At 34.3% G+C, this 27985-nt stretch overlaps 1 protein-coding gene across 1 annotated transcript in view; it reads left to right on the top strand.

Annotated features, from left to right (window-relative positions):
• The window catches only part of ZC3H6 (zinc finger CCCH-type containing 6), a 58064-nt gene that overhangs the window by 20491 nt on the left and 9588 nt on the right, over positions 1-27985 (top strand). Inside the window, exons 2-8 of the mRNA XM_029937804.1 lie at positions 3188-3368; positions 4731-4853; positions 18091-18340; positions 20647-20780; positions 25532-25648; positions 26460-26571; positions 26876-26985. Of these exons, the coding sequence (XP_029793664.1) occupies positions 3188-3368; positions 4731-4853; positions 18091-18340; positions 20647-20780; positions 25532-25648; positions 26460-26571; positions 26876-26985 (1027 nt within the window). The remainder of the gene's footprint in view (positions 1-3187; positions 3369-4730; positions 4854-18090; positions 18341-20646; positions 20781-25531; positions 25649-26459; positions 26572-26875; positions 26986-27985) is intronic.

The raw sequence follows: 27985 nt of genomic DNA, 5'->3' as shown, positions 1-27985 counted from the left end.
CTTGGGCTTAGTAAATAAAACAGCTTTTATAATGTTGTTGAGCTAATTCAAGATCTAGAATTTCTACTGTCCTATTTTTTTATTTTTCACAGAGCTAGGTTAGTATATGATACATTAGTAAGTGCTCAATCAAGAAAGCTTTGTTTTGTTTTGGTGAGAGAACTGGAATCAGAATACAGCTGTCTTCCCATGAAGTTTCCTCTTCCCATTAGGCCACACATGCTTTCCATTTGTGCCCCAAACTGATATTTGTAAAGCGTTTGTAAACAGTTCGTATATGTGGGGGTCAATGTTCTTTATGTCCTTTTTCTATCCTATCTTTTTGGAACCATACAGAAATTCACAAGTTTAAATTTGTTATTGTGTGAATGCTGACATGGTAGGCAGACCTAATGGAGAAAAAAGAAAAGTAAAATGCCTTTCACTGTTTTGTCTAATGACAAATATAAATGCCCAGTATTTCACAGTTAAAGAATTTATGTAAAATAGGGCATAAAGTCATATGCAGCATTTTTAGCTTGAACACTGAGGTATTTAAATAGCTCTAGTCAAAATGCTAAATAGTGAATTAGTGATTTTAAGATATAAAACGATTTATGCTTTAAGGAACTCAAGTTGGAGGAGAAGGGTGGTAAAAGAAAGGATGAATGCTCATAGATTTTCTTGGTGCTATTCAAATGTTATTATGGTAGAAATATAGGCAGTAAAGTATATAGTTCTTACATGTACAACCTGATGACTTTTTACACATAAATATGTATGTATAGGTAATGATCACCACACAGATCAATATTTAGAATATTTCAACACCTCGAACGTTCCTTAGTACCTTTTTTTTTAGTAGTTACAACCCTCAAAGAGGCAATCACAATTTCGACTTCTGTCACCATAGGTTAGTTTTGCCTTTTCTTGAAATACATATATAAATGGAATCAAACAATACTCTCTTGTGTCTAGCTTCCTTCTTTTACTCATAATTGTGCCTATAAGATTAATCCATATTGTGTGTAGCAGTAGCTAATTTATTTTGCTTGATACTATTCCATTATATAAATAAAGCACAATTTATTTATCTATTTACTTTTTTTTTTTACAATTTGTTTTACAGTTGTTTTTTTTTTTTTACTGTTGTGATTAAAGCTGCTAAGAACATTCTGTGCTTATTTTTTTGTCAATAAATGCACTAATTTTTCTTGGGCCTTAAGCTTTTATAGTGTTATAAGAGTTCAGAACTTTTTTTGTTAAAACAGCCAGAATGCCAAGTCTGCTTCACAAGACAATTTCAAGTCTGCCTAAATGGATATATACCTTTCTGATTTTATAATAGAAGCTGGGGAAAAATAATACTGACTTCACTGCCAATTTCGGGTGGTATTATGTGCCTGTTCTGTAATGCAAGGGTTATGGATATTATACATTCATTCCTTCAGTGAACAGCAGGGAACCATGCTATGGATTAGAGATAAAGCTATGAAAGACAGTCATAGTTTACTTTCCCCAACCAATATGTTCAGATTATATGAACAAAATGTATAGAGTGCAGTGATAAAGAAATGAGTATTATTAGGGGAGTACTTAGGGTAAAGCATTTTACCTAAACCTGGGTAGTCAGTGAAAGCATCTCAGAGAAAATGACATCTGAACTGAGTCCTATAGAATGAACTGGAATTAGCCAGGTATAGGGGCAGGATGGGCTTTGAGAACAGCAGTGCGATGAGAGTATTTAAGGCAGTGTTTAAAGCTTGGAGACATGAGAAATTGAAAGTAGTTGGATAAGCAGGGACTCAATTATAAAGGGATTTTGGGCAATATTGGGTTTTGACATCATTCTCAGGTCAGAAGGGAATCATTGGTACTGTCTTTTTTATTATGGAAAACTTCAAATGCATACAAAGAGAATAGTAAAACAAATCCTCCTCCACATCCCACAATTCAAGCAATTACCAACTCATGATAAATATTGTTGATACCACTTTCCCCCTCCCTCAGTGAATAGTTCTGGAGCAAATTTGAGACAGTACATCATCATTGAAGATTTCGAGCAGGAGAGTAACATGGTCAGTTTTGCATTTTAGAAATCACATATCCCTAGTAACTTTAAAATATATTTACAGTGCATAAACCATAGTTAGTTGCTTCTCATTTGGTTCCATTATACAGACATTTGTCTTTCTGCACCACCAGGTACTATGTACAGCAATTTGCATTTTTTCAAACTGTATGGAAGTGTGATTAAATATTAAACCTATTTAAGTTTATTTATTTTGAGGGAGAAAGAGAGAGCTCATATATACTCATGGAGAAGGGTCAGAGAAAGAGGGGGAGAGAGAATTCCAAGCAGGCTCCATTCTTGTCAACAAGGAGGCTCAATTCCATGAACCATGAGATCATGACCTGAGCCAAAATCAAGAGTCAAGATGCTCAACCGACTGAGCATCCAGGAACTCTGAACTTATTTTACATATTTATCTTCTTATGTAGATCATTGCTTAATTTGCCTTTAAAGATACTGAATATTTTGGCTTTTATAATTATAAAAACATCATAAACAATATAAAAGTTTGTTTTACTTCAGCCTCCATAACAGCAAAGGTACTAGTATTTGGAAAGTGGAATTCAATTTATGGTTTTACTACAGATATTTTTTTTACAGATTCAGATTTAATTTATGATTCTCCTGTGGCTCAGTTTTTCCTATGTATCTACCTATTGAAGTGTTTCTTATTGAAGTTTACTTTGATGGTGAAAATTGACACAGATCACTTTAATTTTAAAGCTATTTATAATTGCTTACACACCACTAAGTTAAAAATTCCTTCCTGCAGTAAGAATGTTTACTTCCTAAAGTGTTTTAGTTTAGCCTTTAGTTTAGTAGATGGTAACTACTAGCACTGCATTCATGCATTTATTCATTCATTTGGTCAGAGTCAGTGATCTTAATCCAAATCATAAGTTGGCAAATTTTTGTTGCTGAGACCGGTTCTTAGATTTTTGGAAGATTGTTCCAAAAGAAAGGGAGAATTTGCAACAGAAACCATATGTGGCCTGCAGGCCTTACAGGAAAAATTTGCCACCTATGATCTAAATGCATATCAAATTCATGGATGTGCTTTTTTTTCTTTTGGAAGTATTGAAGATTCATTTTCACATTGACATTTGAAAATAAAAATTTAATTGTCTCCTACAGAGAAGATGGTGAATTAGAAGATGGTGAAATAGATGATGCAGGATTTGAAGAAACACAAGAACAGGAAGCAAAAGAGGATGAAAAGCAGAAAAATGAGAAAGCCTATAGAAAATCAAGGAAGAAACATAAGAAAGAAAGAGAGAAGAAAAAATCCAAAAGGAGAAAACGTGAAAAACATAAGGTTAGTTGAAATCTGTTTTTAATTCTTTTAGTAAATTTTTATGAAACGTAAAATACTGAAAATTACAAAGTATAAATCATTGCTTATTTTATTATAAAATTTATTGATTACATATTTTTATTTATGTGATTAATATATTTTCTAAACATAAAGATGATATGAATTACCTCAAATATTTAAAAATTAAGGTAACTTTTAGTGCAAGTTAAAATAAATCTTTTTAATTGATGATAAAAGGTTAAGAAAGTTTTACTCTCTGAAGATCTAGATTAGCAGCATTGTAATTATCCATCCATTTTTTAATTTATTAATTCATATTCATTATCATGTGCTTCTGTGGAAATTTCTGTGCTCTATGCTAGAGTTATATTAATGAGTGAAACAGTCTCTAATTGAGAGTACATTGAAATGGGAAGAAGAAGGCAATAAACAAATGAAAATCTGATCAAGAAAAAAGAAGCCCTGCATGAGGCTCTGTGCTGACAGCTGAGAGCCTGGAGCCTGCTTTTCTGTGTTATGGTCTCTCTCTGCCCCTCCCTTGCTCATGCTCTGTCTCAATCTTTCAAAAATAAATAAAGATTTAAAGAAAAAGAAAATGGGGTAGAGGAAAACAGATACTTCTGTAAAAGAATCCAAGTTTAATTTAGTTCACCAAATTTTTACTGAGTCAACACACTGATAAGAACTTTAAGAATTCTTTGAAAAGAATGCTTAACCTAAGAAGATCATTATTTTGACTACATGGAGATTTGGTGACTTTTTTTTTTTTAAGAAATGCATTCATATTTTAAAAAGCTGACTCTTGATATCTGCTCATCATTATCAGTTCCTTGTGGTTTCTATTTCACTTTTGTTCAATTTTGTGGGTTGGATTTATTTCATATTTATAGTTTGTAATGTTTTGGTGTCTTTTAGTTTTAGGGTACTTATGCAAAAGAAGAACTCTAAAGCCATTTTAGGTAATAAGAGTTATAAAACCATTTTAGGTTAAAATAAATCAATTCATACTCAACTCATGTTGTGTTCCTCTTTGAAGATCTAGTTTTATTCTTTTAAGATTGACTTAAATCTAAGATCACTTTTAAGCATAGTAGGGCACAGGTCATTGGATCACAGAGATGATGAGGATAAAGTTGTCTTTAAGTCCCTAAGAAGAGGGGAAGATATACTTTTTCTCAGAAAATTTTAGGGAAGTTGTGGTGGCAGCCTTTAGAACAAGGATTTTTCAGTTAATACTTCAGAACCTACTACGATAATACCATCTACTGGTTGACATTTCTGGCCGAAACGAGTGTATCTGGTTACTAGTTAAATGTTCTTCCTTTTGCAGATGTAACATAATTGTTTTTTCCCTTCTTTTAGCATAATTCTCCATCTAGTGATGATAGTTCAGACTACAGCTTTGATTCAGATGTTGAACACACAGAAAGCTCCCACAAAAAAAGAGCTGGTTTCTACAGGGATTATGACATTCCATTTTCTCAGGTATTGCCTTTTTAAAAAATGTGATCAAATATACATAACATAAAATTTACCATTTTAACCATTTTTCAGTGTACAATCAGTAGCATTAAGTATATTCACAATGTTGTATAACCATCACTACTACCCATTTTTAGAACTTTTTCGTCATCCCAGACATAAGCTGTGTACCCATTAAAATGAGAACATCTCACTTCCCCCTTTCCTCCAGCCCCTGGTAACTACTCTTCTACTTCCTGTTTCTATGAATTTGCCTACTCTATAAGCATATAGGTGCAGTCATACTGGATATGTCTTTTTGTGTCTGGCTTATTTCATTTATCATTTTTTAAAAGTTCATCCAGCTAGTATCAGAATTTTATTTTTTTAAGGCTGGATTATATTCCATTATATGGATATACCATATTTTGTTTGTTCCTCTGTTGATGGACACATGGATTACTCCCACCTTTTGACTATTGTGAATAATGGTGCTTATGAATATGAGTGGATGATATCTCTTTGAGACCTTGCTTTCAATTCTTCAGACTATCTACCTAAGAGTGGAATTACTGGATCATATAGTAATTCTATGTTTAATTTTCTAAGGAACCACAAAACTGTTTCCCAGAATGGCTGTGCCATTTTACATTTCCACCACAATGCATGCGATTCTCCAGTTTCTCCACATCCATGCCAAACTTATTATTTTCTGGGTATTTTGTTTTGTTTTGCTTTAGGTTTTCTTCTCTCCTTCTTTTTCTTTTTGTTTTTCTTGATAATAGGCATCCTAATGGGTATGAAATGGCATTTTTATTATGGATTTGAGGTATTGTCTTCTAAGTGGAGAAATAAAATTTTCAGTTTTATTCTTTGCTTTCTGATATTTTGAAAAAATGTTTTCTATTTTTCAGTATAGAAAAAGACATGTAGATGTATGCTACAAATATTATTTATTTTAATTATATTTAAATCCAAGCTAGTTAACTAATGTATAGTAAGAGTTTCAGGAGTAGAATTTAGTGGTTTATTACTTACATGTAACACACAGTGCTCATCCCAACAAATGCCCTCCTTTATGTCCATCTCTAATTTAGCCCATCCCCCGACCCAACACCCCTCCAGCAGCCCTCAGTTTGTTCTCTGTATTTAAGAATCTCTTATGGTTTGCCCCCTCTCTTATTTTTCTTTCCCTTCCCCTATGTTGATCTGTTTTTTTTTCTTACATTCCTCATATGAGTGAAATTATGTATTTATCTTTCTCTGACTCACTTACTTCACTTAGCATAGTACATTCTAGTTCCATCCATGTTGTTGTAAATAGCAAGACTTCATTCTTTTTGATGGCTGAGTAATATATTCCATTTTACATATATACCACATCTTCTTTATCTATTAGTCATTCAGTGCACATTTGGGCTCTTTCCATAATTTGGCTATTGTCAATAGTGCTGCTATAAACATTGGGGTGCATGTGCTCCTTGGAATCAGTATTTTTGTAACCTTTGGTTAAATACCTAGTAGTGCAACTGTTGTGTCTTAGGGAAGCTCTATTTTGAATTTTTTGAGGAACCTCCATACTGTTCTCCAGATTGGCTGCACCAGTTTGCATTCCCACCAGCAGTGGAAAGGTATTCCCCTTTCTCCACATCCTTGCCAACATCTGTTATTTCCTGAGTTGTTGTTAATTTTAGCCATTCTGACAGGTGTGAGGTGGTATCCCATTGTGGTTTTGATTTGTACTTCGCTGATGATGAGTGATATTGAGCATCTTTTCATGTATCTGTTAGCCATCTGGATGTCTTCTCAAAAAGTGTCTATTTAGGTCTTATATCCATTTCTTCCCTGGGTTATTTGTTTTTTGGGTGTTGAGTTTGCTAAGTTCTTTATAGATATTGGATAACTAACCCTTTATTGGATATGTCATTTGCAAATATCTTCTCCCATTCCACTGATTGCCTTTCAGTTTTGTTGATTGTTTCCTTCACTGTGCAGAAGATTTTTTATCTTGATGGAGTCCCAATAGTTCATTCTTGGTTTTGTTTCCCTTGCTTCCAGAGACATGTCAAATAAGAAGTTGCTGTGGCCAAAGTCAAAGAGGTTGCTGCCTATTTTGCCCTCTAGGATTTTGATGGTTTCCTGTCTTAACATTTAGGTCTTTTATCCATTTTGAGTTTATTTTTGTGTATAGTGTAAGAAAGTGGTCCAGGTTCATTCTTGTGCATGTTGCTTCTGGTTTTCCCAGCACCATTTGCTGAAGAGCCTGTCTTTTTTCCTTTGGATATTCTTTCCTGCTTTGTTGAAGTTTTGTTGGCCGTACATTTGTGGGTCCACTTCTGGGTTCTCTATTCTGTTCCATTGATCTATGTGTCTGTTTTTGTGCCAGTACCATACTGTTTTGACAATTACAGCTTTGTAATACAGCTTAAAGTTCAGAACGTGATGCCTTTAGCTTTGGTTTGGTTTTTTTTTCCAATATTACTTTGGCTATTCAGGATCTTTCCTTGTTCCATACAAATTTTAGAATTGTTTGTTCTAGTTCTGTGAAGAACTTTGGTGTTATTTTGATAGGTATTGCATTGAATATATAGATTGCTTTGGGTATTATCAACATTTTAACAGTATTTATTATTCCATTTCATGAGCATGGAATGCTCTTCCATTTCTTTCTGTCTTATTCAGTTTCTTTCATAAGCTTTCTATAGTTTTCCACATATAGATCTTCTACCTCTCCAGTTAGGTTTATTCCTAGGTATTTTATGGTTTTTGGTGCAATTGTAAATGGGATTGATTCCTTGATTTCTCTTTCTGCTGATTCATTTTTGGTGTATAGAAATGCAATCAGTTTCTGTATATTGACTTTATATCCTGTGACTGTGCTAAATTCATGTATCAGCTCTGGCAGTTTTTTGATGGAGTCTTTCAGGTTTACACATACAGTGTCGTGTTGTCTGTGAAGAATGAAAGTTTGATTTCTTCCTTGCCATTTGGATGTCTTTTATTTCTTTTTGTTTTACTGCTCAGACTAGGACAACATATGTTGTACAACAGTGGTGAGAGTGGACACCCCTGTCATGTTCCTGACTTTAGGGGGAAAGCTCTGTTTTTCCCCATTAAGGATGATACTAGCTGTGGGTCTTTATGATCATGAGGTATGTTCCCTCTATCCCTATTTTCTTTTTATCAAGAAAGGATGCTGGATTTTGTCAAATGCTTTCTCTGCATCTACTGAGTGGATCATGTGGTTCTTATCTTTTCTTTTATTAATGTGATGGATCACATTGATTGATTTGCAGATATTGAACCGGCCCTGCATCCCAGGAATAAATCCCACTTGATTGTGGTGAATAATTCTTTTAATGTATTGTTGGATTAGGTTTGCTAATATTTTGTCGAGAATTTTTGCATCCATGTTCATCAAGGAGATTGGTCTGTAGTTATCCATTTTAGTAGGATCTTTGTCTCATTTTGGAATCAAAGTAATGCTGGCCTCATAGAATGAGTTTGGAAGTTTTCCTTCCATTTCTTTTTTTGGAACAACTACAAATGAATAGATATTAACTCTCAGATGTTTGGTAGAATTCCCCTGGAAAGCCATGGACCTGAACTCTTGTTTGTTGGGAGATTTTTGATTACTGATTCAGTTTCTTTACTGGCTATGAGTCTGTTCAGATTTTTTATTTGTTCCTGTTTCAATGTTCATAGTTTTATGTTTCTTGGAATTTGTCTATTTCTTCCAGATTGCCCAATTTGTTGGCATGTAATTGCTTCACCTTCTTGCTGGTTTGTCTTCACACAGTCATTCTGCTGTGCCTGTATACCCCTGGTGTCTCTGTGTATGTCCAAATTTCCTTTTGTAAGGACACAAATAAGATTCTCTTCTTTTTCTGTGGTGTTGGTTTTGATCTCACCTTTGTCATTCTTGATTTTATTTATTTGGGTCCTTTACTTTTTCCTTTAGGTAAATCTGGCCAGGGGGTTATCAATTTTGTAGAACCAGCTCCTGGTTTCATTGATCTGTTCTACTGATTTTTTAAAATTTCCATATCATCGTTTTCTGCTCAATCTTTATTATTTCCCTTATTCTGCTGATTTGGGGCTTTATTTCCTATTATTTTTCTAGCTCCTTGAGGTGTAAGGTTAGGTTGTTTATTTGAGACATTTCTTCCTTCTTTAGGAAGGCCTGGATTGCTATATATTTCCCTCTATGACTGCCTTTGCTGCATCCCAGAGGCTTTGGACTGTCATGATTTCATTTTCATTGGCTTCCATATACTCTTTAATTTCCTGGTTAACCCACTCATTCTTTAGTAAGATGTTCTTTAGTCTCCAAGTATTTGTGGTCTGTCCAATTTTTTTCTTGTGGTTGATTTCAAGTTTCATAGTATTGTGGTCTGAAAATATGCATGGCATGGTATTAATCTTTTTGCACTTGTTGAGTGCTGATTTGTGACCCAGTATGTGATCTATTCTGGAGAATGTTCCATGTGCACTTGAGAAGAATGTGTATTCTGCTGCTTTAGGATGAAATGTTCTGAATATATCTTTTAAGTCCATCTGGTCCAGTGTGTCATTCAAAGCTATCGTTTCCTTGTTGATTTTCTGCTTAGATGATTTGTCCATTGCTATAAGTAGGGTGTTAAAAGTCCCCTACTATAATGATATTATTATCAATGTGTTTCCTTATGTTTGTGATATACTGATTTATATATTGGGTTGCTTCTGAGTTGGGGGCATAAATATTTACAATGTTAGTTAGATACTGGTGGATGGACTTCTTAATTATGATATAGTGCCCTTCTTCATCTTTTGTTACAGTGTTTGTTTTAAAGTCTTTGTTGTCTGATAGAAGAATGGCTCCTCCAGCTTTTGTTTGAAGTCCATTAGCATGAAAAATGGTTCTCCATCTTCTTACTTTCAATCTGCAGGTGTCTGTGGGTCTAAAATGAACCTCTTATAGGCGTATGCCACAAATTTTAAATCTTTGAAAATCATACAGCATGTATTAGTTTGCTAGAAGTATTATAACAAAATATCCCAGACTAGTGGTTTAAACAACAGAAGTTTATTTTCTAGTAGTCTGGAGGTTAGAAGAGCCGGAGCAAGAGGCCAGCAGAGTTGGTTTCCTCTGAGGACCATAAGAGAAAGATATATTTAGCCTTCTCTTCCTGGCATATAGATGACCACCTTCTTGCTCCTTTGTCCTCATGTGGTCATTCTGCTGTGCATGTACGCCCCTGGTGTCTGTGTGTGTTCAGATTTCCTCTTGTAAGGACACCAGTGAGATTAGATCAGGGCTCACCCTAGCAACTTTATTTTAACTTCATCACCTCTTTGAAGGTTCTGTCTTTAAATATAGTCACATTCTGATGTATTGGGGGTTAGGGCTTTCCCATACAAATTTTGTTACATCTACCTATTTAAGTGCAAAAATTATTTGAAGTGTTTTAAATAGAAAAAAATTTAAACAATAGGATATACTTTATATTTTTCTTAGGCATGTTGTGCTATCTGAACAAAGTCTTCAGTATAAATAGTATTTTATGCTAGAAAAATCACGATGCTCTCAGGAACACTGGAGAGTATTCAGACCAATGTGCACCTGTATGAAAAACCCTAGACTTACTGAATTCTGGTTTCTACCAGTGTATCAATATACTTGTCTGCGGAGCTATATTCTCTTTACTAATTTGATGTTCCTAATTTCTTGTGAGATTAGAAAACAAAATATGATGTTAGAGTTTTTTCTATTGATTTTTATTATTCTATTGCCTTCTTTATAGTTGAAGTTGCTGACTATTAGATAAATGCTGCTTATTATGATACCTTCTTTTAAAATTTGTAAAGAATTATGTTTTAGTTAAAAATTTTATCTAGTTAGGTAAATGTATTTGTATATTCAGTGTGTCTACTGATTTTGGAGTAAATGGCACTTCCATTTCTCAGAACATTTTAACAGCTATTTGTTAGAATTATTTTTACCACTAATGACAAAAATTTTAAATTTACTTAATATATCAACCACTGATGTGATACCTAAATTTCATAATTTGCATTTATATTAATTTTTTAGAAATACTCAACAGTTGTTTAGAGACTATTCCAAAGAATGAAAAAATGCTCAGAATGGTCATTACTCTTTCAGAGAGCAAAGCATTGAACAGATCAAATAATGAGATTTATAAGCTCTTGATGCATAAGCTGTCACTGAAAGTTATTCCTAAAAGGATGTATAAAATATTTAAAACAGTGGCAGAAGTATTGTAATAAATATATAACCTTCTCTGGGAGTTACTCTGAAGGACACAATCATCTTGTATGTACAAAGAATAGTACATTTGTTTTAATTAATTCATATTTTCTTAAACATTATAGTATTTATTGTCCTTATACTATTATATCCCCACAAATACAATGTAATTATTTTTATTTCAAGAAACAAATTACAGAAATTAAGAAAAAAAAGGATAATCCTTTATATTTACCAATATTTTATTTCCAGTGGCTTTGTTGCTTTATATAGATCTGAACTTCAATCTGGTATCATTTTCTTTTAATTTGAAGTACTTAGTCTTTATTTAGTATTTTGTGGGAGGGGGGCATAGGTTCACTGTCCATAAAATCTCTCAGCTTTCATATATTGGGAAATTGTTTCACTGTAATTTTAATAGTTTTTAATTTTGTCGAAGAATGATACAGAGAACTCCTGTATATCTTTTACTCAGATTCCCTGATTATTCACATACTGCATATGCTTTGTTTTATCTTCTGTCTGGAGGATCTAATTAGCCTTTAAACCCATATATTAAATTCTTAATTCCAGTATTTATATTTTTCACATCTAGAAATTTGATTCTTTTTCAAATCTTCAGAATAATTTTTTAGTTTCCAGTTCTTTGCTGAAATTATGTCATTTACTTGAAAATAAGAAGCACAGATATTTTAAAATCTGTGTCTAATATCTGGAGTCTATTTCTATTACTGATTGCTTTTGCTGGTCTTCTTGCTGATCTTGTCTCTTCATATCACTAGGTTTTTCGTTTTTGTATTGTGTGATGAGCATTGTATTTGCAAAATATAGTGCATTTTGTAGAAATAATTTGAGGCCTCAGATATTAATTTCCTCCAGAGAGGTTTTTTACTTGCTCCTGCCAAATGTTTAGTGACCCTTACAAACTTTATTCGAACTTCAGGGTTTGAGACTTTTCTGGGCCACCCAGATGACTTAAGATTGGACAGTAGTCTCTGATTCTGTTTTGAGATTAACCCAAAATTAGTGGGTGGCAGTTACGAAGGCTTCTGCTTTTTCCAAACTCTGGACTTGGCCTTTTGTTCCCATAGATTAAAGGTATACTCAAAAGTGCTCTTGACCCTACCAGCTGATTTTTTTTTTGTTTTCTTTTACTGTTTATTGTCAAGTTGGTTTCCATATAACACCCAGTGCTCATCCCCACAAGTGCCCTCCTCAATGCCCATCACCTCTTTTCCCCTCTCCCCCAACCCCATCAACCCTCAGTTTGTTTTCAGTATTCAAGAGTCTCTTCTGGTTTGCCTCCCTCCCTCTCCTGAACTATCTTTCCCCCTTCCCCTCCCCCATGGTCCTCTGCTAAGTTTCTCCTTTTCCACTTAAGAGTGAAAACATATGGTATCTGTCCTTCTCCACCTGACTTATTTCACTTAGCATGACACCCTCAAGGTCCATCCACATTGCTACAAATAGCCATATTTCATTCTTTCTCATTGCCATGTAATACTCCATTGTATATATATATACCACATCTTCTTGATCCATTCATCAGGTGATGGACATTTAGGTTCTTTCCATGATTTGGCTATTGTAGAAAGTGCCACTATGAACATTGGGGTACATGTGCCCCTTTGCATCAGCACTTCTGTATCCCTTAGGAAAATCTCTAGCAATGCTATTGCTGGGCCATAAGGGAGTTCTATTGTTAATTTTTTGAGGAATCTCCACACTGTTTTCCAGAGCGGCTGCACCAGTTTACATTCCCACCAACAGTGTAGGAGGGTGCCCATTTCTCCACACCCTCTCTAGCATCTATACTCTCTTGATTTGTTCATTTTAGCCACTCTGACCAGCATGAGCTGATTTTTAATGATGAGCTGATGCTTTTAGACCAAAAACTGCTTCAGATGCTGCTCATTTCTCAGGATTTTCATCTACTCCATAATAGTCTAACATCTTTCACTAATTTGATAGCTCTGTCTATGATGTTTATAGTGGATTTTAAAAGATATGTCTGTGGCAATGAGAAAGAAGGAAATCTGGCTATTTGTAACAACGTGGATAGAACTCGAGGGTGTTAGGCTAAGTGAAATAAGTCAGGCAGAGGACAGATACCATACATTTTCACTCATAAGTGGAACAGGAGAAACTTAACAGAGGACCATGGGGTAGGGGAAGGGGGAAATAGTTGGGGAGAGGGAGAGAGGCAAACCATGAGAGGCTGAGAACAAACTGAGAGGGCTGTTTGGGGTGGAGGAGATGGGAAGGGGGAAGATAGGCATGGAGGAGGGCACTTGTTGGGATGAGCACTGAGTGTTATATGGAAACCAACTTGACAATAAACTATAAAAGAAAGAAAAATAAATAAACATTTTTAGAAAATAAATAAATTAAAAAGATAGGTCTATCTTTTCTACATCTCTTAGGAGGAGAATTGGTCTGAATTAGTCTGCCAAGAGAAGAGAAACTTCAGTACCATTTCCTCCACATGTGTTTTAGAGTTTACTCACTAAGAGTGGAAAATACCTCAAATACATTCTAAAAATCCTACTTTCCTGGATAACAAGTGTCTGCCTTATAACTTCTATAATTTAGGCCCCAAATAATATATAGTATTAACATCTAGCTGTTCTATTGGAGGAATTGGGTGGGGGGGCCTGAGTGGCTCAATTGGTTAAGTGTCCAACTTCAGCTCAGGTCATGATCTTACAGCTCATGGGTTCAAGTTCCATGTCAGGCTCTGTGCTGACAGCTCAGAGTGTGGAGTCTCCCTCTCTCTCTGCCCCTCCCCTCCCTGCACTCTTGTCTCTGTTTCTCTCTCAAAATTAAACATTAAAAAAATTTTTTTAAATAAAATGAATTGGAGGAGTTAATCTTCCCTTTCCCTCATCCTTGTTCAAGGCCTCCTATTCCCTTATTTCATATTAATAGTGATTGCCATGTGACAGAAACCCAGTCTGCCCTGCCTGTGTTCTAGCCATGTATATAGTCTAATAATCAGTAAAGTGATTGGAGAAACTGTATCCTTTGGTAGAACTTATAATCTTTTTCATTTCTGTTATCTTCTTATAGGAAGGCTTTAAAAATACTTGCTAGATCCTTGCTGATGAATGCATTTTGTTTCTTCCAAATGATCAACATGTGAAGATATTCTCCTAGAGAACTGGGGCTACTCCTGTAGCATCATCCATTTAGTGCTTAGCACTACCACTGCATGGGTGATGCCCTGACCCAATCATTAGTCTTTTACTGCAAAAGGGCACTGGGATGAGGGAAGGTTTGCATTGTTAGAGGGCTATTAAGAATATTTGTAGTTGGGAAAATTAGTGAGGGGGATAAATAGGAAGTTTAGAGATAATTCTATTGTATTTTATTATTTTCTTAGCATTTTTTAGAAGCTTATTCATCTATCTTGAGAGTGAGTGAGCATGAGTGAGGAGGGTGGCGCAGAGAGAGAGAGAGAGAGAGAGAATCCCAAGCAGGCTCCAGACTACCAGTGTAGAGCCCAGTCCAGGGTTCAAATCCACAAACTGCAAGATCATGACCTGAGCCAAAGGGATAATTCTATTTTAAAAAGGAGGAATATGGAGGTGGCTGGGTGGCTCCATTGGTTAAGCATCTGACTTCGGCTTAGGTCATGATCTTGCGGTCCGTGGGTTCGAGCCCCACATTGGCCTTTGTGCTGACAGCTCAGAGCCTGGAGCCTGCTTCAGATTCTGTACTTCCTCTGTCTCTGCCCCTCCTACACAGTGTGTGTGTGTCTCTCTCTCTCAAAAATAAACATTAGAAAAAAATTTTAATTAAAAAGTAGGAATATGGAGATTATTTTTGTAAAGGATGTGAAAAAATCTGAGAAGTAAATTAATATTAAATTAAACATTTTTATGTCAAGTATCTTATCTGCAGAGAAAAATCCATACTCATTAAAGAGTACTCTTTAGAGCATTGAAATACATCATTGAAGCATTAATAGAATCATATTATTTTGTATTGTTTTAGTGTTGAGTTATATAAGTTCTTTATATATTTTAGATACTAACTCTTTATCAGATATGTCATTTGCAAGTATCTTCTTCCATTCAGTAGATTGCCTTTTAGTTTTGTTGGTTGTTTCCTTTGCTATATAGAAACTTCCTATTTTGATGTAGTCTCAGTAGTTTTATTTTTGCTTTTGTTTCTCTTGCTTCAGGGGACAGATCTAGAAAGATGTTATTATGGCTAAATGTCAGATAAATTACTGCCTGTGCTCTCTTCTAGGATTTTTATGGTTTTAGGTCTCACATTTAGATTCTTAATCCATTCTAAGTTTGTTTCTAGTGTATGGTGTAAGAAAGTGGTCCAATTTCATTCTTTTGCATGTAGCTCTCTAGTTTCCCCAGTATCATTTACTGAAGAGACTGTTTTTCCCATTGCATATTCTTGCTTCCTTTGTCAAAGATTAATTAATCATATAATTTTGCAGTTATTTCTGGGCTTTCTATTTTGTTTATTGATGTGTGTGTGTTTTTTTGTGCTAGTACCACACTATTTTTGATTACTACAGCTTACTTAGTAATATAACTTGAAGTCTAGAATTGTGATACCTCCAGTTTTGTTTTTCTTTTTTAAGTTATTTTTTAGAGAGAGAGTGGGAGAAAGATAGAGAAGGAAGCAGAGAATTTCAAGGAGGCTCCATGCTCAATGCAGAGCCTGACACTGGGCTTGATCCCCACGACCCTAGGATCATGACCTGAGTCAAAATTAAGAGTTTGTCACTCAACCAACTGAGCCACCCAGGTGCCCCTCCAGTTTTATTTTTATTTTTCAAGATTGCCTTGGCCTATTTGAGTTCTTTTATGGTTCCATACAGATTTTAGGATTGTTTATTCTAGTTCTGTAAAAAAAAAAATGCTATTGCTGTTTTGATAGGAATTATATTAAATACGCAGATTGCTTTGGGTAATATAGACATTTTAACAAGATTTCTTCTTCTAGTCCATGAGCATGGAATGTCGTTCCATTCGCTTGTGTCATCTCCAGTTTCTTTTATCAGTGTTTTATAGTTTTCAGAGTACAGATGTTTTACCCCTTTGGTTAAGCTTTTTCCTAGATACTTTATTATTTTTGGTGTAACTGTAAATGGGATTATTTTCTTAATTTCTCTTTCTGCTGCTTCATTATTAGTGTATAGAAATGCAATGTTTTCTGTATGCTGATTTTGTATCTGTGACCTTACTGAATTCATTTATTAGTTCTGGTAGTTTTTTGGTGGTCTTTAGGGTTTTGTATGTATAGTACCATGTCATCTGCAAATAGAGAATGTTTTACTCTTTACTTTTCAATTTGAATACCTTTTATTCCTTTTTCTTGTCTGATTGCTGTGGCTAGGACTTCTAGTACTATGTTGAATAAAAGAGGTGAGAGTGGATATCCTTCTCTTGTTCCTGACCTTACCAGAAAAGCTCTGTTTTTCCCCATTGAATATGATGTTAGTTGTGGGGTTTTCATATAAGGCCTTTATTATGTTGAGGTATATTCCCTCTAAACCTACTTTGTTGAGGATTTTTATTGTGAATGGATATTGTATTTATGTCAAATGCTTTTTCTACATCTATTGAAATAATCATATTTTTTCCTTTCTCTTATTGATATGATGTATCATGTTGATTGATTTGTGATTATTGAACTACTTGCATCCTAGGAATAAATCCCCCTGGAATGTGATGAATGATTTTTTAATGTATTGTTGAATTCAGTTTGCTAAGATTTTATTTAAATCTATATTTTATCAGAGATACAGACCTATACTTTTTTGGGGTGTTTTGGTGGTATCTTTATATGGTTTTAGAATCAGGGTATGGGGCGCCTGGGTGGCTCAGTCAGTTAAGCCTCCAACTTCGGCTCAGGTCAGATCTCATGTTTGTGGGTTCGAGCCCCACGTCAGGCTCTGTGCTGACAGCTAGCTCAGAGCCTGGAGCCTGCTTCCGGTTCTCTGTCTCCTTCTCTCTCTGCCCCTGCCCCTCTCATGCTCTGTCTCTCTCTGTATCAAAAATAAATAAAACATTAAAAAAATTTTTTTAAATATTGACAGAAGATATGATAGAAGTAATAAAAATATTTTAGTGAATAGAGGTAGACTTGAATACTACCATTAAACAGAACTGTAGGACTAAAATTTATTATTTTTCATATGCTTTAGTAAAATAAATTATTAATAAAATTAATCATTAATATTATCATAAATAGTTCTTAATGAGCAATTTATTTACTAGATGTTTGTAACTTTTAGAGAAATATTTGTTAGACCTCAGATATAAACATTTTCTAAAATTTCCATACATATGGTTTTTTTATTAAGTATAATATGCTTAAGCTTGTCATTGGGACAGTGTTTGGAGAATATATATTTACTCCAAGCTATTTTACTATATTTTCCATATTTTCTCTTTTTTAAGTTTATTTATTTGTTCTGAAAGAGAGAAAGGGAGAGAGCATGTGTGAGCAGGGGAGGGGTGGAGAGAAAGGGAGAGACAGAATCCCAAGCAGGCTGCACACTGCCAGTGCAGAGCCTGACACAGGGCTCAGTCTGCAAACCATGAGATTGTGACCTGAGCCAAAATCGAGAGTCAGACACCCAACCTACTGAGCCACTCAGGTACCCATATATTTTACTTATTTTCAAAAAGATTTTTTTCAATTTCTTAGAGAAGGAATTCATGTATAACAGTGTGGATTTTTAAGTATACTTTTGTGTACAAATATTGAGACAGTAGACATGGAAAACAAAAAAGGAACGAAACACACTCATCAGCACAGATCTGTAAACATTAATTATAATGTTTAATAATACCAGAGTAGCACTTAGCTTGTTGAACTTAGTTTTAAATACTGTCATAGGCGAGTACTAGCTAAGAGTCAGAACTCTGTCTTTCCTCTTCTTTCTCCAAATTCTGGAGGGAAAAGATGTCCTGTGTTACTCTCTATTCATTTATATAGCTGAAAAATTCTGATAACAATTGTCCATTTTTCACTTAGCATGGACATTTATCAGGAAGCTACATGACATCAAAGAAGAGTCAACATAACAAAAAATTTAAAAGTAAAGAATATGATGAGTACAGTACATACAGTGATGACAACTTTGGTACCTACAGTCAGGAAACAGAGGAAGATTTTGCCAGTCATCTGAAACAATACAGACAAGCTAAAGAAACCTCAAGCACTGCTTTAGGATCATCATTTTCTAAAGAAACAGGGAAAAAACAAAGAATGAAAATTCAGCAAGGTAAGTGTGAAATGGTTGGGCTATTTTTTAACATGGGAACCTTAACAATAGGTAGCAATGGAGTAAATTCTTAAATTTCTTAGTCTCTTCTCAAGATCTGCTTATTCCTGTGATTCCTGGATTCATTTTTCTTTAGTTTTAAAATTTGATGACAAACATCTACAAATATTTCATTCTGCATAGTATCTTAATATTTGAGTTAGAAAGATACCCTAATATTTTTAAAGTATATAAAAATGTAAAACTACTTTCCCGTTACTAGTTTCCCATTTCCTTGTATAATGTTATCAGTTTACTGAAAAAATAGTCTACCTTTTTCAGTTGTTTCTGTTATTCTATGCATTGCTTTATATTTTAGACCTATAAGGAGAGAATTCTGGGAAGCTATTCTTTTATTAGACTTTCAAAGATGGTGATCATCTTTGCTGTGCAAATGTACTTAGGATTATGGATATTCTTCAAGATTGGAAATAAGAACATAAACTAAAGAAATTTCTGGAGTGCTCATCAGTTCATCTGCTATATTGAGGCACATGGTCCCCGGAGAGATCATGGCAAGTTGCCATAGAAACTCTGGGTCACATAAGGGTCAAGTCAGACTTAAGAATTGTCTACTCAATGTCTGCTTCATGAAAACTGGAGCAAGATGAGACTTAAGTGAAGCAGTGAGCACCCAAATCCTACGTTACTATAATTATCATTGAAAAAAGGAATTAGTTATGAGTAAATGCGGTAATTTTTATTACTTTATTTTTTGATTTCCTAGCAAAATTCCTTTGAAAAATATGTATCCAGGCTTTGCTGACGTAAAAAGGAAAGGAATTTGCCTGTGCATATGCTATTGCAATTATTAAGTTTGTTCTTGAAGTCTAGACATAGTGGTGTCAGGAATCATTCCACTTGGGGAAGAAGGGAACATAGAGAGGTTTTGCTCATCCATTCCCACCTGGGGTTTTCCCTTTCAAGTTCTTCCTGTTTTCTCTGTTAAAGAATTGAGTATTCTTTTATTTTGACATTCATTTCTCCCTTTGTGTTATGAAAGTAATATATAGTCAACTGCAGAAAACTTTTCTGTGTGTGGAAACAATAATCCAACAAAGATCAAAGGTAAAACAAAAATAATTTGAATCCCTACACTAAAAAATAATGACTATTAATATATTTGGTGTACATTTTCCCAGAATTTTTCTGACAGTTATTTTTAACAAAAAACTACGCATGCTGTTTTACTTGGTTTTTGCCTTAACTATGAAGTATATCTCATTCTTACATTAATGAGTAGCTTTTAATGTCTGCCTTCTATTTAGTAGATCTACCATAATTTGTCTAATGGATTCTTAGGTTTGTATAATAGTAACCACTATTTTAGTGCAACTTAAGACTTAAGATTTAAGTTGCACCCAGTTTTTTTAATTCTGTGATTAACCATGCATATTTATATATGTCTAAGAAAACATCTTCACAAATATTTCTAAGAATAAATTCTGAAATACAGAATTGAGTCAAAAGATATAGCCACACATTTGAAGAATTTTGAATTACATACCAAGGTTGATTTCCAAAAAGTTGATAGACCAGATTTTAACAGCACACCAGTTTGTGAAATGCCAGTTTTTCCAAATCTCTACCAATACTCCTTCAGGTGAAAGTTGGTATGTTATTTAAGATTTTTAATTTCTTTGATTCTTTTTGATGAAGTAAAACATTTTTTTTTCATATGTTTATTTGCTGTTTGGTAGGTTTAAGATCACTTAATACATGAGAAAATATATTAGTTCGATGGAATGTTGGTAAAATGAGAAATACTCTGTATTCTACCCTAATATTTAATTTTTATAATTTTAGATATTTTTAGTACCAGGTTTTTAAAAAGTAAGACAAATATAAATTTTACTTGGAAATATATGTGATATCTACTCAAAATTATCACTAGAAACTCAACTTGGTTAAATTAATCACTGATATCTACAGACTTCCTTAGGAATGAATATAATGTTTAATTCTCTGAAAATTCCTTATTCTAAGGATAATTGAAAAGATCAAAACTTGATTTGATTTCTCTAGTCATGCATATTCTTGTGCCTTCCTTTTCTTATTATCATTAAATCCCTTGAGGAAAAAAAAAGAAAAGCAATATCCAGGAAATAAAATGTAAAAATTTAATTTTTTTCTTTGAATCTGGAGAGGAAGAAAAAGATTGCACTGCACATTATATACTATTTAAAATATCCTGTTCCCTATAAACTAATAGGTTGACAGTTGTGTTGTTTTTCTGTAATAGTTGAAGTACATTTTAACTCTTTTAGGTATTGAACAGAGGGTTAAAAGTTTTAATGTTGGTCGTGGACGTGGTTTGCCGAAGAAAATCAAACGCAAAGACCGTGGGGGAAGAACCAATAAAGGGCCCAATATTTTTTCAGGAATGGATGACTTTCAAGAGGTACTGAAAATTTATATATAATGAGGAAAGCTTTTCTTTTTTTAAAAATTTTTTTAAATGTTTAATTTTGAGAGAGAGAGAGAGTGACAGAACAGGAGTGGGGGAGGAGCAGAGAGAGAGGGAGACACAAAATCTGTAGCAGAGCCAGATGTGGGGCTTGAACCCACAAACTGTGAGATCATGACCCAAACTGAAGTCGGCTGTTCAACCAACTGAGCCACCCAGGCACTCCAAGGAAAGCTTTTCTATCTTTTAACCTATTTGGCTGCAAAAAAAGCATTGTGATTGTAATGCTACTTTCTTGTAAATAAAAATTTTCTAGCTAAGATCAAATGTGTATAAACAGATTCTTGAAGAAGTGTTTTAATAGTCATGATACTCCTATCAAGATGCAAATTTAGGTCATCTTGAAATAAAATAGATGTGTTTGAAAGCACCTCAAAATAAAATTGGTATGTCAGAAAGCAAAACTGTATGCTTTTATTAGTTGTCTGTTGTATGTTCCTTTCCTAGGAGTCACTGCCCCAGATGGAAATAAAATGTTAATAGCTTAATATGTAGCATGGCTAATAAGAAAGGAGATACCGTAGTGGTAAATTAACTTATTAGAACTGAAAGCATTGAAAGAGAAGAAAAAAGATATAAATGGTTGGAAAGATGGATTTGTGTACCTTCTGTATAGTAGATACCGAATAAATATGTGTTGAATTGAATTCTGAACATGTACATTTCAGCCTTTTGGCAGCTCTGGATTAAAGTCGTCCAATTCCAGTATTCTGTCACTGTTCCAGTAAGATTGAATTATACAGAGCAAGGGTAGGTCATTAAAAGCTGCAACCTTGAGTGAGAGCAAAGTGATAGCCATATACTGTAACTTGAAAATGTTTGGTTTTCTGATGTCTGGGTTTAAAGATAATGGGCACAGATTTCTTAATACGTACTTGTTAGTATACTATTTAGGGAGATGTTAATAAGTATGAGCTAAAAAAAGAAATTCAGGCCCAGGTAAATTAGTGAAACACAACACATGCCACTCTGCTCTTGGGGATTCTCAGTTAACATTAATGTATTAAAGGCTCTTTGCAAGTTAGATATAAAAAATCCTGTTTTACTTTGTTCAATCCAATTTGTTTTCAAATTTTACTTGACCCTGAACTCTCTCCCTCCCCCACACCCACATCTATTAACATTCATTGAGCCACTCACTCTTCCATAGAATAGCAGCTTTGGAAACAAGCTTGGAATTTCTGAGTGATTATAACCTGTCTATCCATCTTCCCAGACTCTCTAGAATATGCTGCTTTCCCTAGACTAAATTAATGTGAATACTTTCTAAATTAAGTTATCTCCTATATCCAATACTTACATACTATACCTGGAAAAAAAATACCTTCCAAGAAAGGAAGGTTTTGAACAAATTACTACCTGTCTCTGAGTTTCAATTTGCTTAATCTGTAAAATGAGAGTATGGTATTAAATTAACTCTAAAGAGCCCTTCAAGCACTGACATCTTATTTTATACTTTTTAATAGTTAAAACATTTTTTTAATGTTTATTTAATTTTGAGAGAGAGACAGAGTGTGAGCGGTGGAGGGGCAGAGAGAGAGGGAGAATCTGAAGCAGGCCCCAGATTCCGAGCTGTCAGCACAGAACCTAACCTGGGGCTCAAACTCAAACTGTGAGATCATGACCTGAGCAATTGTTGGACGCTTAACCAACTGAGCCACCCAGGCATCCCAAGCACTGAGATTTTAGATGTTTACAGATCTGGACTATAACTAAAAGATTATATATCATGGTATAGAAAATCAGAATAAACTCTTTGTTTTACATTCATCAGACTTAGAATATTTTTCCTTTTGTTTATTAAGATTAAAATGTTACCAACTCTGTCAGTTTTTTGGCTGTCAAGAGAGATTTCTTCTTATTCCAGAAACAACCAGGAGAGTGCCAGAGCCCAAGCATATAGCACATGTTTGGGAGTAGTCTGGGGGAGGCCTATTCAGAGTAGAGTGAACATGCTACAGTGGCCAACGTAGATTCATTTTCATCCTGTCCGGGGACTGTAAGATCCTCCAAAAGCCAGATAAATTCACAGATAATTCGATGTTCATATAAATAGTCTTAAAAACTCAAGGGTAGTCATAGAACAAGCACATTTTTGATGGATTTGAAAGACTTATTTATTCTGTTAGTCATAAAGCATTTTAATTTTTTGTCTTTATAACAGCTGTTAGATTTTCTCTGAATATTTATTATTTTACTGGCAGATCCTTTCATTTCCTCTTCCTTATATATTTAAAAAACATTTTATGCTTGTGTTCCTTATACCAATATAATACGTCTTCTAGATTAAATTAATTTTGAAATAACCAAGTAGGTAGTTTAGTTTTCCTTCTCTCCTCCATTTTTCCTTCCTCTCCCTCTTTTCTTGAATTGTGTTTTCTTAGAGGTAGTGTGATACAGTGCAAAGAGTTCTATCCTGACTGCTCACTCACCATATGACCCTCGGCAAGTCACTATTTTCTCTAATCTTCATTTTCCACACTTGTCCAATGAGGGTGCTGAACTAGATGACTGGTTCTTCCAGCTCTTACATAACAAGTGATCTTAAGGATAGAGGACATTCATGTTGCTTCTGTAGGTTCAGACTTAAAAGATCAGATCTAGGCACTTTATTTTGTCCTAAAATTTTATTGTTAAAGTTGCTTTAGATTTTCTGGAATATCATGATTATAATTAGATTTCTCACAGTTATGGATACTGAGATACTTTCTACTCATTTAACCCAAACTAAAGAACAAAACTGAAAAACCCACTATCCTCTATTAAAACAATAAGGCATATCATTAGAAAGTAACATAGAGTGAGTTATTAATGAAATATAGGTACAACTTGGTGCATTTTTAAGGATGTTTTTGGGTTTTTTTTGGTTGTTCCCTAATATTTTTACTTTTTAATTTCAGAATTCTTCAAGTTGGCCCATTGATTTTATATAATGCATTCTCCTTGGCTTCCTATTTTATTGTAGCCACCATTCTTTGTATAGAAGGCATGTATGAGCTGGTCATTTATATCTATTTGTTCTAAATGAGCCTAGAAATAAAAAATATTTGTGAGTCAAAATCTACATAAATTTAAGACATTTTAAATGATCCTATCAGAGTATAGTATAAGCACTTTCAGTGTGTTTCCCTGGGGCAATTTGAATATGCTTATATTTTTTAAAAGAACCTATAGGATTGTTTTCTTGGTATTTTTATACTTTTTATTTTCAGAATTCTTAACATAAAACATATTTCTAATGTAAGTGCTAAGGATCAGATGTAAATCTAGCCATCTCCTGCCTCAAATGTTTACTGTGAGGCAATTTCCTATATCCAGTAGGTTGTGTTTTGCTCTCTATTGCCAGCAAACTGAGGGAAAAGGAAACAAATCAGATTAGAAGAGCACATAGTTATTGAGCTCCTACTATATGCAAACCATGGTGCATACCCAGTGTTTGAAAATAGTGTTGTTTTATAGAGCTCATGAATGTAAGTTCTTAGCATGGCTAAGCATCACAACTTGTTAATCAGTCTTCTTGTACTCATAGAGAAAGTTGAATGGGAGGGGGGAACGTTGAATAGCGGTTTAAGGAGAACTAAGGAAAACTTGTAGGGCTATGAGATTTTCTACAATACATTTCTTTTTGTTATGGTTTTTAATTTAAAAGTTAAAGGAAATGTATCCTCTTTCATTTTCCTAAAGGAAGTACAAAATAACCATACGTGGAAAAAAATCTCTAATTTTTGAGGAGTCCATCAAGAGACATACACTCTTAAATGTGGGGGTATATTCTTTTAGTCTTTTTTCTTTTTTCTTCTTTAGTCTTTTTCTTATAAAATTGGGATCAAATTTTCCACTTAATAAAGTATTATGGACATTTTCTTTCTTTTTTTAATGTCTGTTAATTTTGAGTGAGAGAGAGCACAAAGGGCAGAGAAAGAGGGAGAGAGAGAATCCCAAGCAGTCTCTGCACTGCCAGTCCAGAGCAGATGCAGAGCTTGATCCCATGAATGGCAAGACCATAACCCAAGCCAACATCAGGAGTGGGACGCTCAACCAGCTGAGCCACCCAGGCACCCCTGTGAACATTTTCTTATGTCCCCAAATTGTCTTTCCATCTCCCAATTGTCTTTCTGTCTCATCAGTTTTTAATAATTACATAGTAGTCTACAATGGATCCATATTTAACTGATCTTCTTGTCTGGGATATGTATAGTATTTCTAGGTTTTTGTTTGTTGTTTTATCATGTAAGTAATTCTGCAGTAGTTATTTTTGTGAATAAATATATGTGTGCCTTTCTGATAATTCCCTCAAAGTACTCCTAAAAAGTGCAAATTCTGTATCAAACAATATGGATATTATAAGTCTTTTATAATATAGCTATCAACAATATATGAGAGTCTGCATTTTATCATACCTTTGCCAACACTGAGTATTATTGTTAATTTTCAAGCTTTTTATAATTTTATTTTTAAAGAGTAGCTGCACATCCTCATTGAAATAGAAATAGGGTTCTTTGGAACCACTAGTAGCAATAAGCAGTGTATAGAACTATAACTCTCTAAGTAAGTGATAATGTCTGAATGTCCAGTGTTAGCCACTTTAAGTTGTAATTGTACTGCTTTCTCAATCCATTTGACTACCCATGTTAATACCTTTAGTATTGCATATGTTGTATTCAATTGATTTATTTTTCTTGCAGTATAGTAAACCAGGGAAAAAATGGAAGGTTATGACTCAGGAATTCATTAATCAGCACACAGTGGAACACAAAGGAAAACAAATCTGTAAATACTTTCTGGAAGGGAGATGTATTAAGGTAAATTTATAGGGGTATCTTATAAGTCATTTTAACTTCCAAAATAGTCTTTAAAGTGTAGTCTTTTGAAGGTGATTAGTTTTTTCATTTCTCATATAGTTGTAATATGAGTTATTTCTTTGAGATGTATCTTGCATGGAAATACTATATGTCAGAGCTCATTTAATTATATTCTGGGATAATAATATAATTTGCTGAAATTAGATTTTATTTAACAAACACATAAACCTGACTGTGTGGCAGGTACTGTTCAAAGTAGATCATTAATATTAAGTGTTTTAATCTTTACAGCAAACCTATTAAGTAGTTACTGTATTATCCCACTTAATATTTTATTTTTTTAATGTTTATTTCTTTTGAGAGAGAGTGGGGGAGGTACAGAGACAGAGGGAGACAGAGAATCCCAAGCAGGCTCCCTGCTGTCAGTGCAGAGCAGGACACAGGGTTCAGTCTCATGAGATCATGGCCTGAGCTCAAACCAAGAGTTGAATGCTTAACTGACTGAGCCATCCAGGCGCTTCATATTATCCCCACTTTAAACATGGCCAAACCAAGAGATTAAATAAGTGCCCCCAATAGCTCAAAAGGATGAGTGCTGATAGAAGCCAGGCAGTAGCCTCTGAGGCCTCTCTCACTATGCTGCCTCTCTGCACATAGCCACACTCACTGTCGTGGGCAAAAATTCCAAGGGATTGTTTGAATTACTATTGGCTCATTATTTAAAGACTGAAGATATGTCCATAGTTCTACCATGAAATACCATAGAGAAAATTCAATGTTTCTCTTTTTTTTTTTTTTTCTTTTTTGACAGGGAGATCAGTGTAAATTTGATCATGATGCAGAGCTGGAGAAGAGAAAAGAGATCTGCAAATTTTATTTACAAGGATATTGTACCAAAGGAGAGAACTGCATTTATATGCATAATATCCTTTATTAAAAATATGTTAACCAAAATATTGAGATTGTAAAACATTACTGGGGGTTTTATTTTATTTATTTATTTTAACTGAGGTTTTAAAAAATCCTAAGTACAACCTAGAAAGGCTACTTTGGTTGTAAATTTAAAATAGCACATTACATAAACCAAGTCTAGTTAGCTTTTGTGCTTCAAAAGGGCAAACTGAGGCATTCTTTAGGGAAATAAAATAACTTCCCTTTGAAAAATTTTTGGTTTAAAAATATTAGAGTTTGATTTTACTTGGTTTATTCCTTAATATTTTTATTTACATGAATTCCCGTGTAAGTTCTATCACAGTGGAGCAAAGTGTTACCAAGGAGACAATTGTAAATTTTCACATGATGATCTGACTAAAGAAACAAAGAAACTTTTGGACAAAGTAAGTACTATTTTTTTGTTTGTTAGCTCTCACGACAGATTCATTTGACTTGAATCATGTTTTATAAATTAAATTTTATAAAACCCTCCTGAAGAAATCAAGGATTTGTTATTTTAGGTTTTAATCCATTAATATCATGTATTAGAAAAGCAGAAATATTGGGCTAGAAATTAAGAACCTTTTTTTATAGTTTATTGTCAAGTTGATTTTCATATAACATCCAGTGCTCTTCCCCACAAGTGCCCTTCTCCATGACCATTACCCCTTTTTCCCTTTCCCCCTCCCCCATCAGCCCTCAGTATTCAAGAATCATGATTTGCCTCCCTCCCCCTCTTTTTCCCCCTTTCCCCTCCCCATGGTCCTCTATTAAGTTTCTCCTGTTAGACCTATGATTGAAAACATATGGTATCTGTCTCTTCTCTGCCTGACTTAGCATGACATTCTCGAGGTCCATCCACATTGCCACAAATGTCCAGATTTCATTCTTTCTCATTGCCATGTAATACTCCATCTTCTTGATCCGTTCATCAGTTGATGGACATTTAGGCTCTTTCTATGATTTGGCTATTGTTTAAAGTGCTGCTATGAACATTGGGGTACATGTGCCCCTATGCATCAGCACTTCTGTATCCCTTGGGAATATCCCCAGAAGTGCTATTCTTACCCTTGTTCTGCCATTAAAAAGCTAATGTACTTTGAGAACTTTCCTTTACCAATTTGAACCCTCATTATCAAAAATGAGTTCTTTCTCTCTGATCCATTTTAAATTTAAAATGATATTTTTCTAATATCAAAACTAGTTTATTGAAGTATTCATGATTTTTTTTCATGATTTTTAAATGTAAGGAAGAGGGGACCTGGGGGGCTCAGTCGGTTGAGCATCCCACTTTGGCTGAGGTCATTATTTCATGGTTCGTGAGTTCAAACCCCACATTGGGTTCTTTGCTGTCAGCACAGAGCCTGCTTTGGATCCTCTTTCTGTCCCTACCCAACTTGCGTG

This window comes from Suricata suricatta, chromosome 4, assembly GCF_006229205.1.
Source record: "Suricata suricatta isolate VVHF042 chromosome 4, meerkat_22Aug2017_6uvM2_HiC, whole genome shotgun sequence".
Classification (NCBI taxonomy): Eukaryota; Metazoa; Chordata; class Mammalia; order Carnivora; family Herpestidae; genus Suricata; species Suricata suricatta.
The sequence above is the reverse complement of the archived record's forward strand: the minus strand, read 5'-3'. Positions and strand labels throughout refer to the sequence as shown.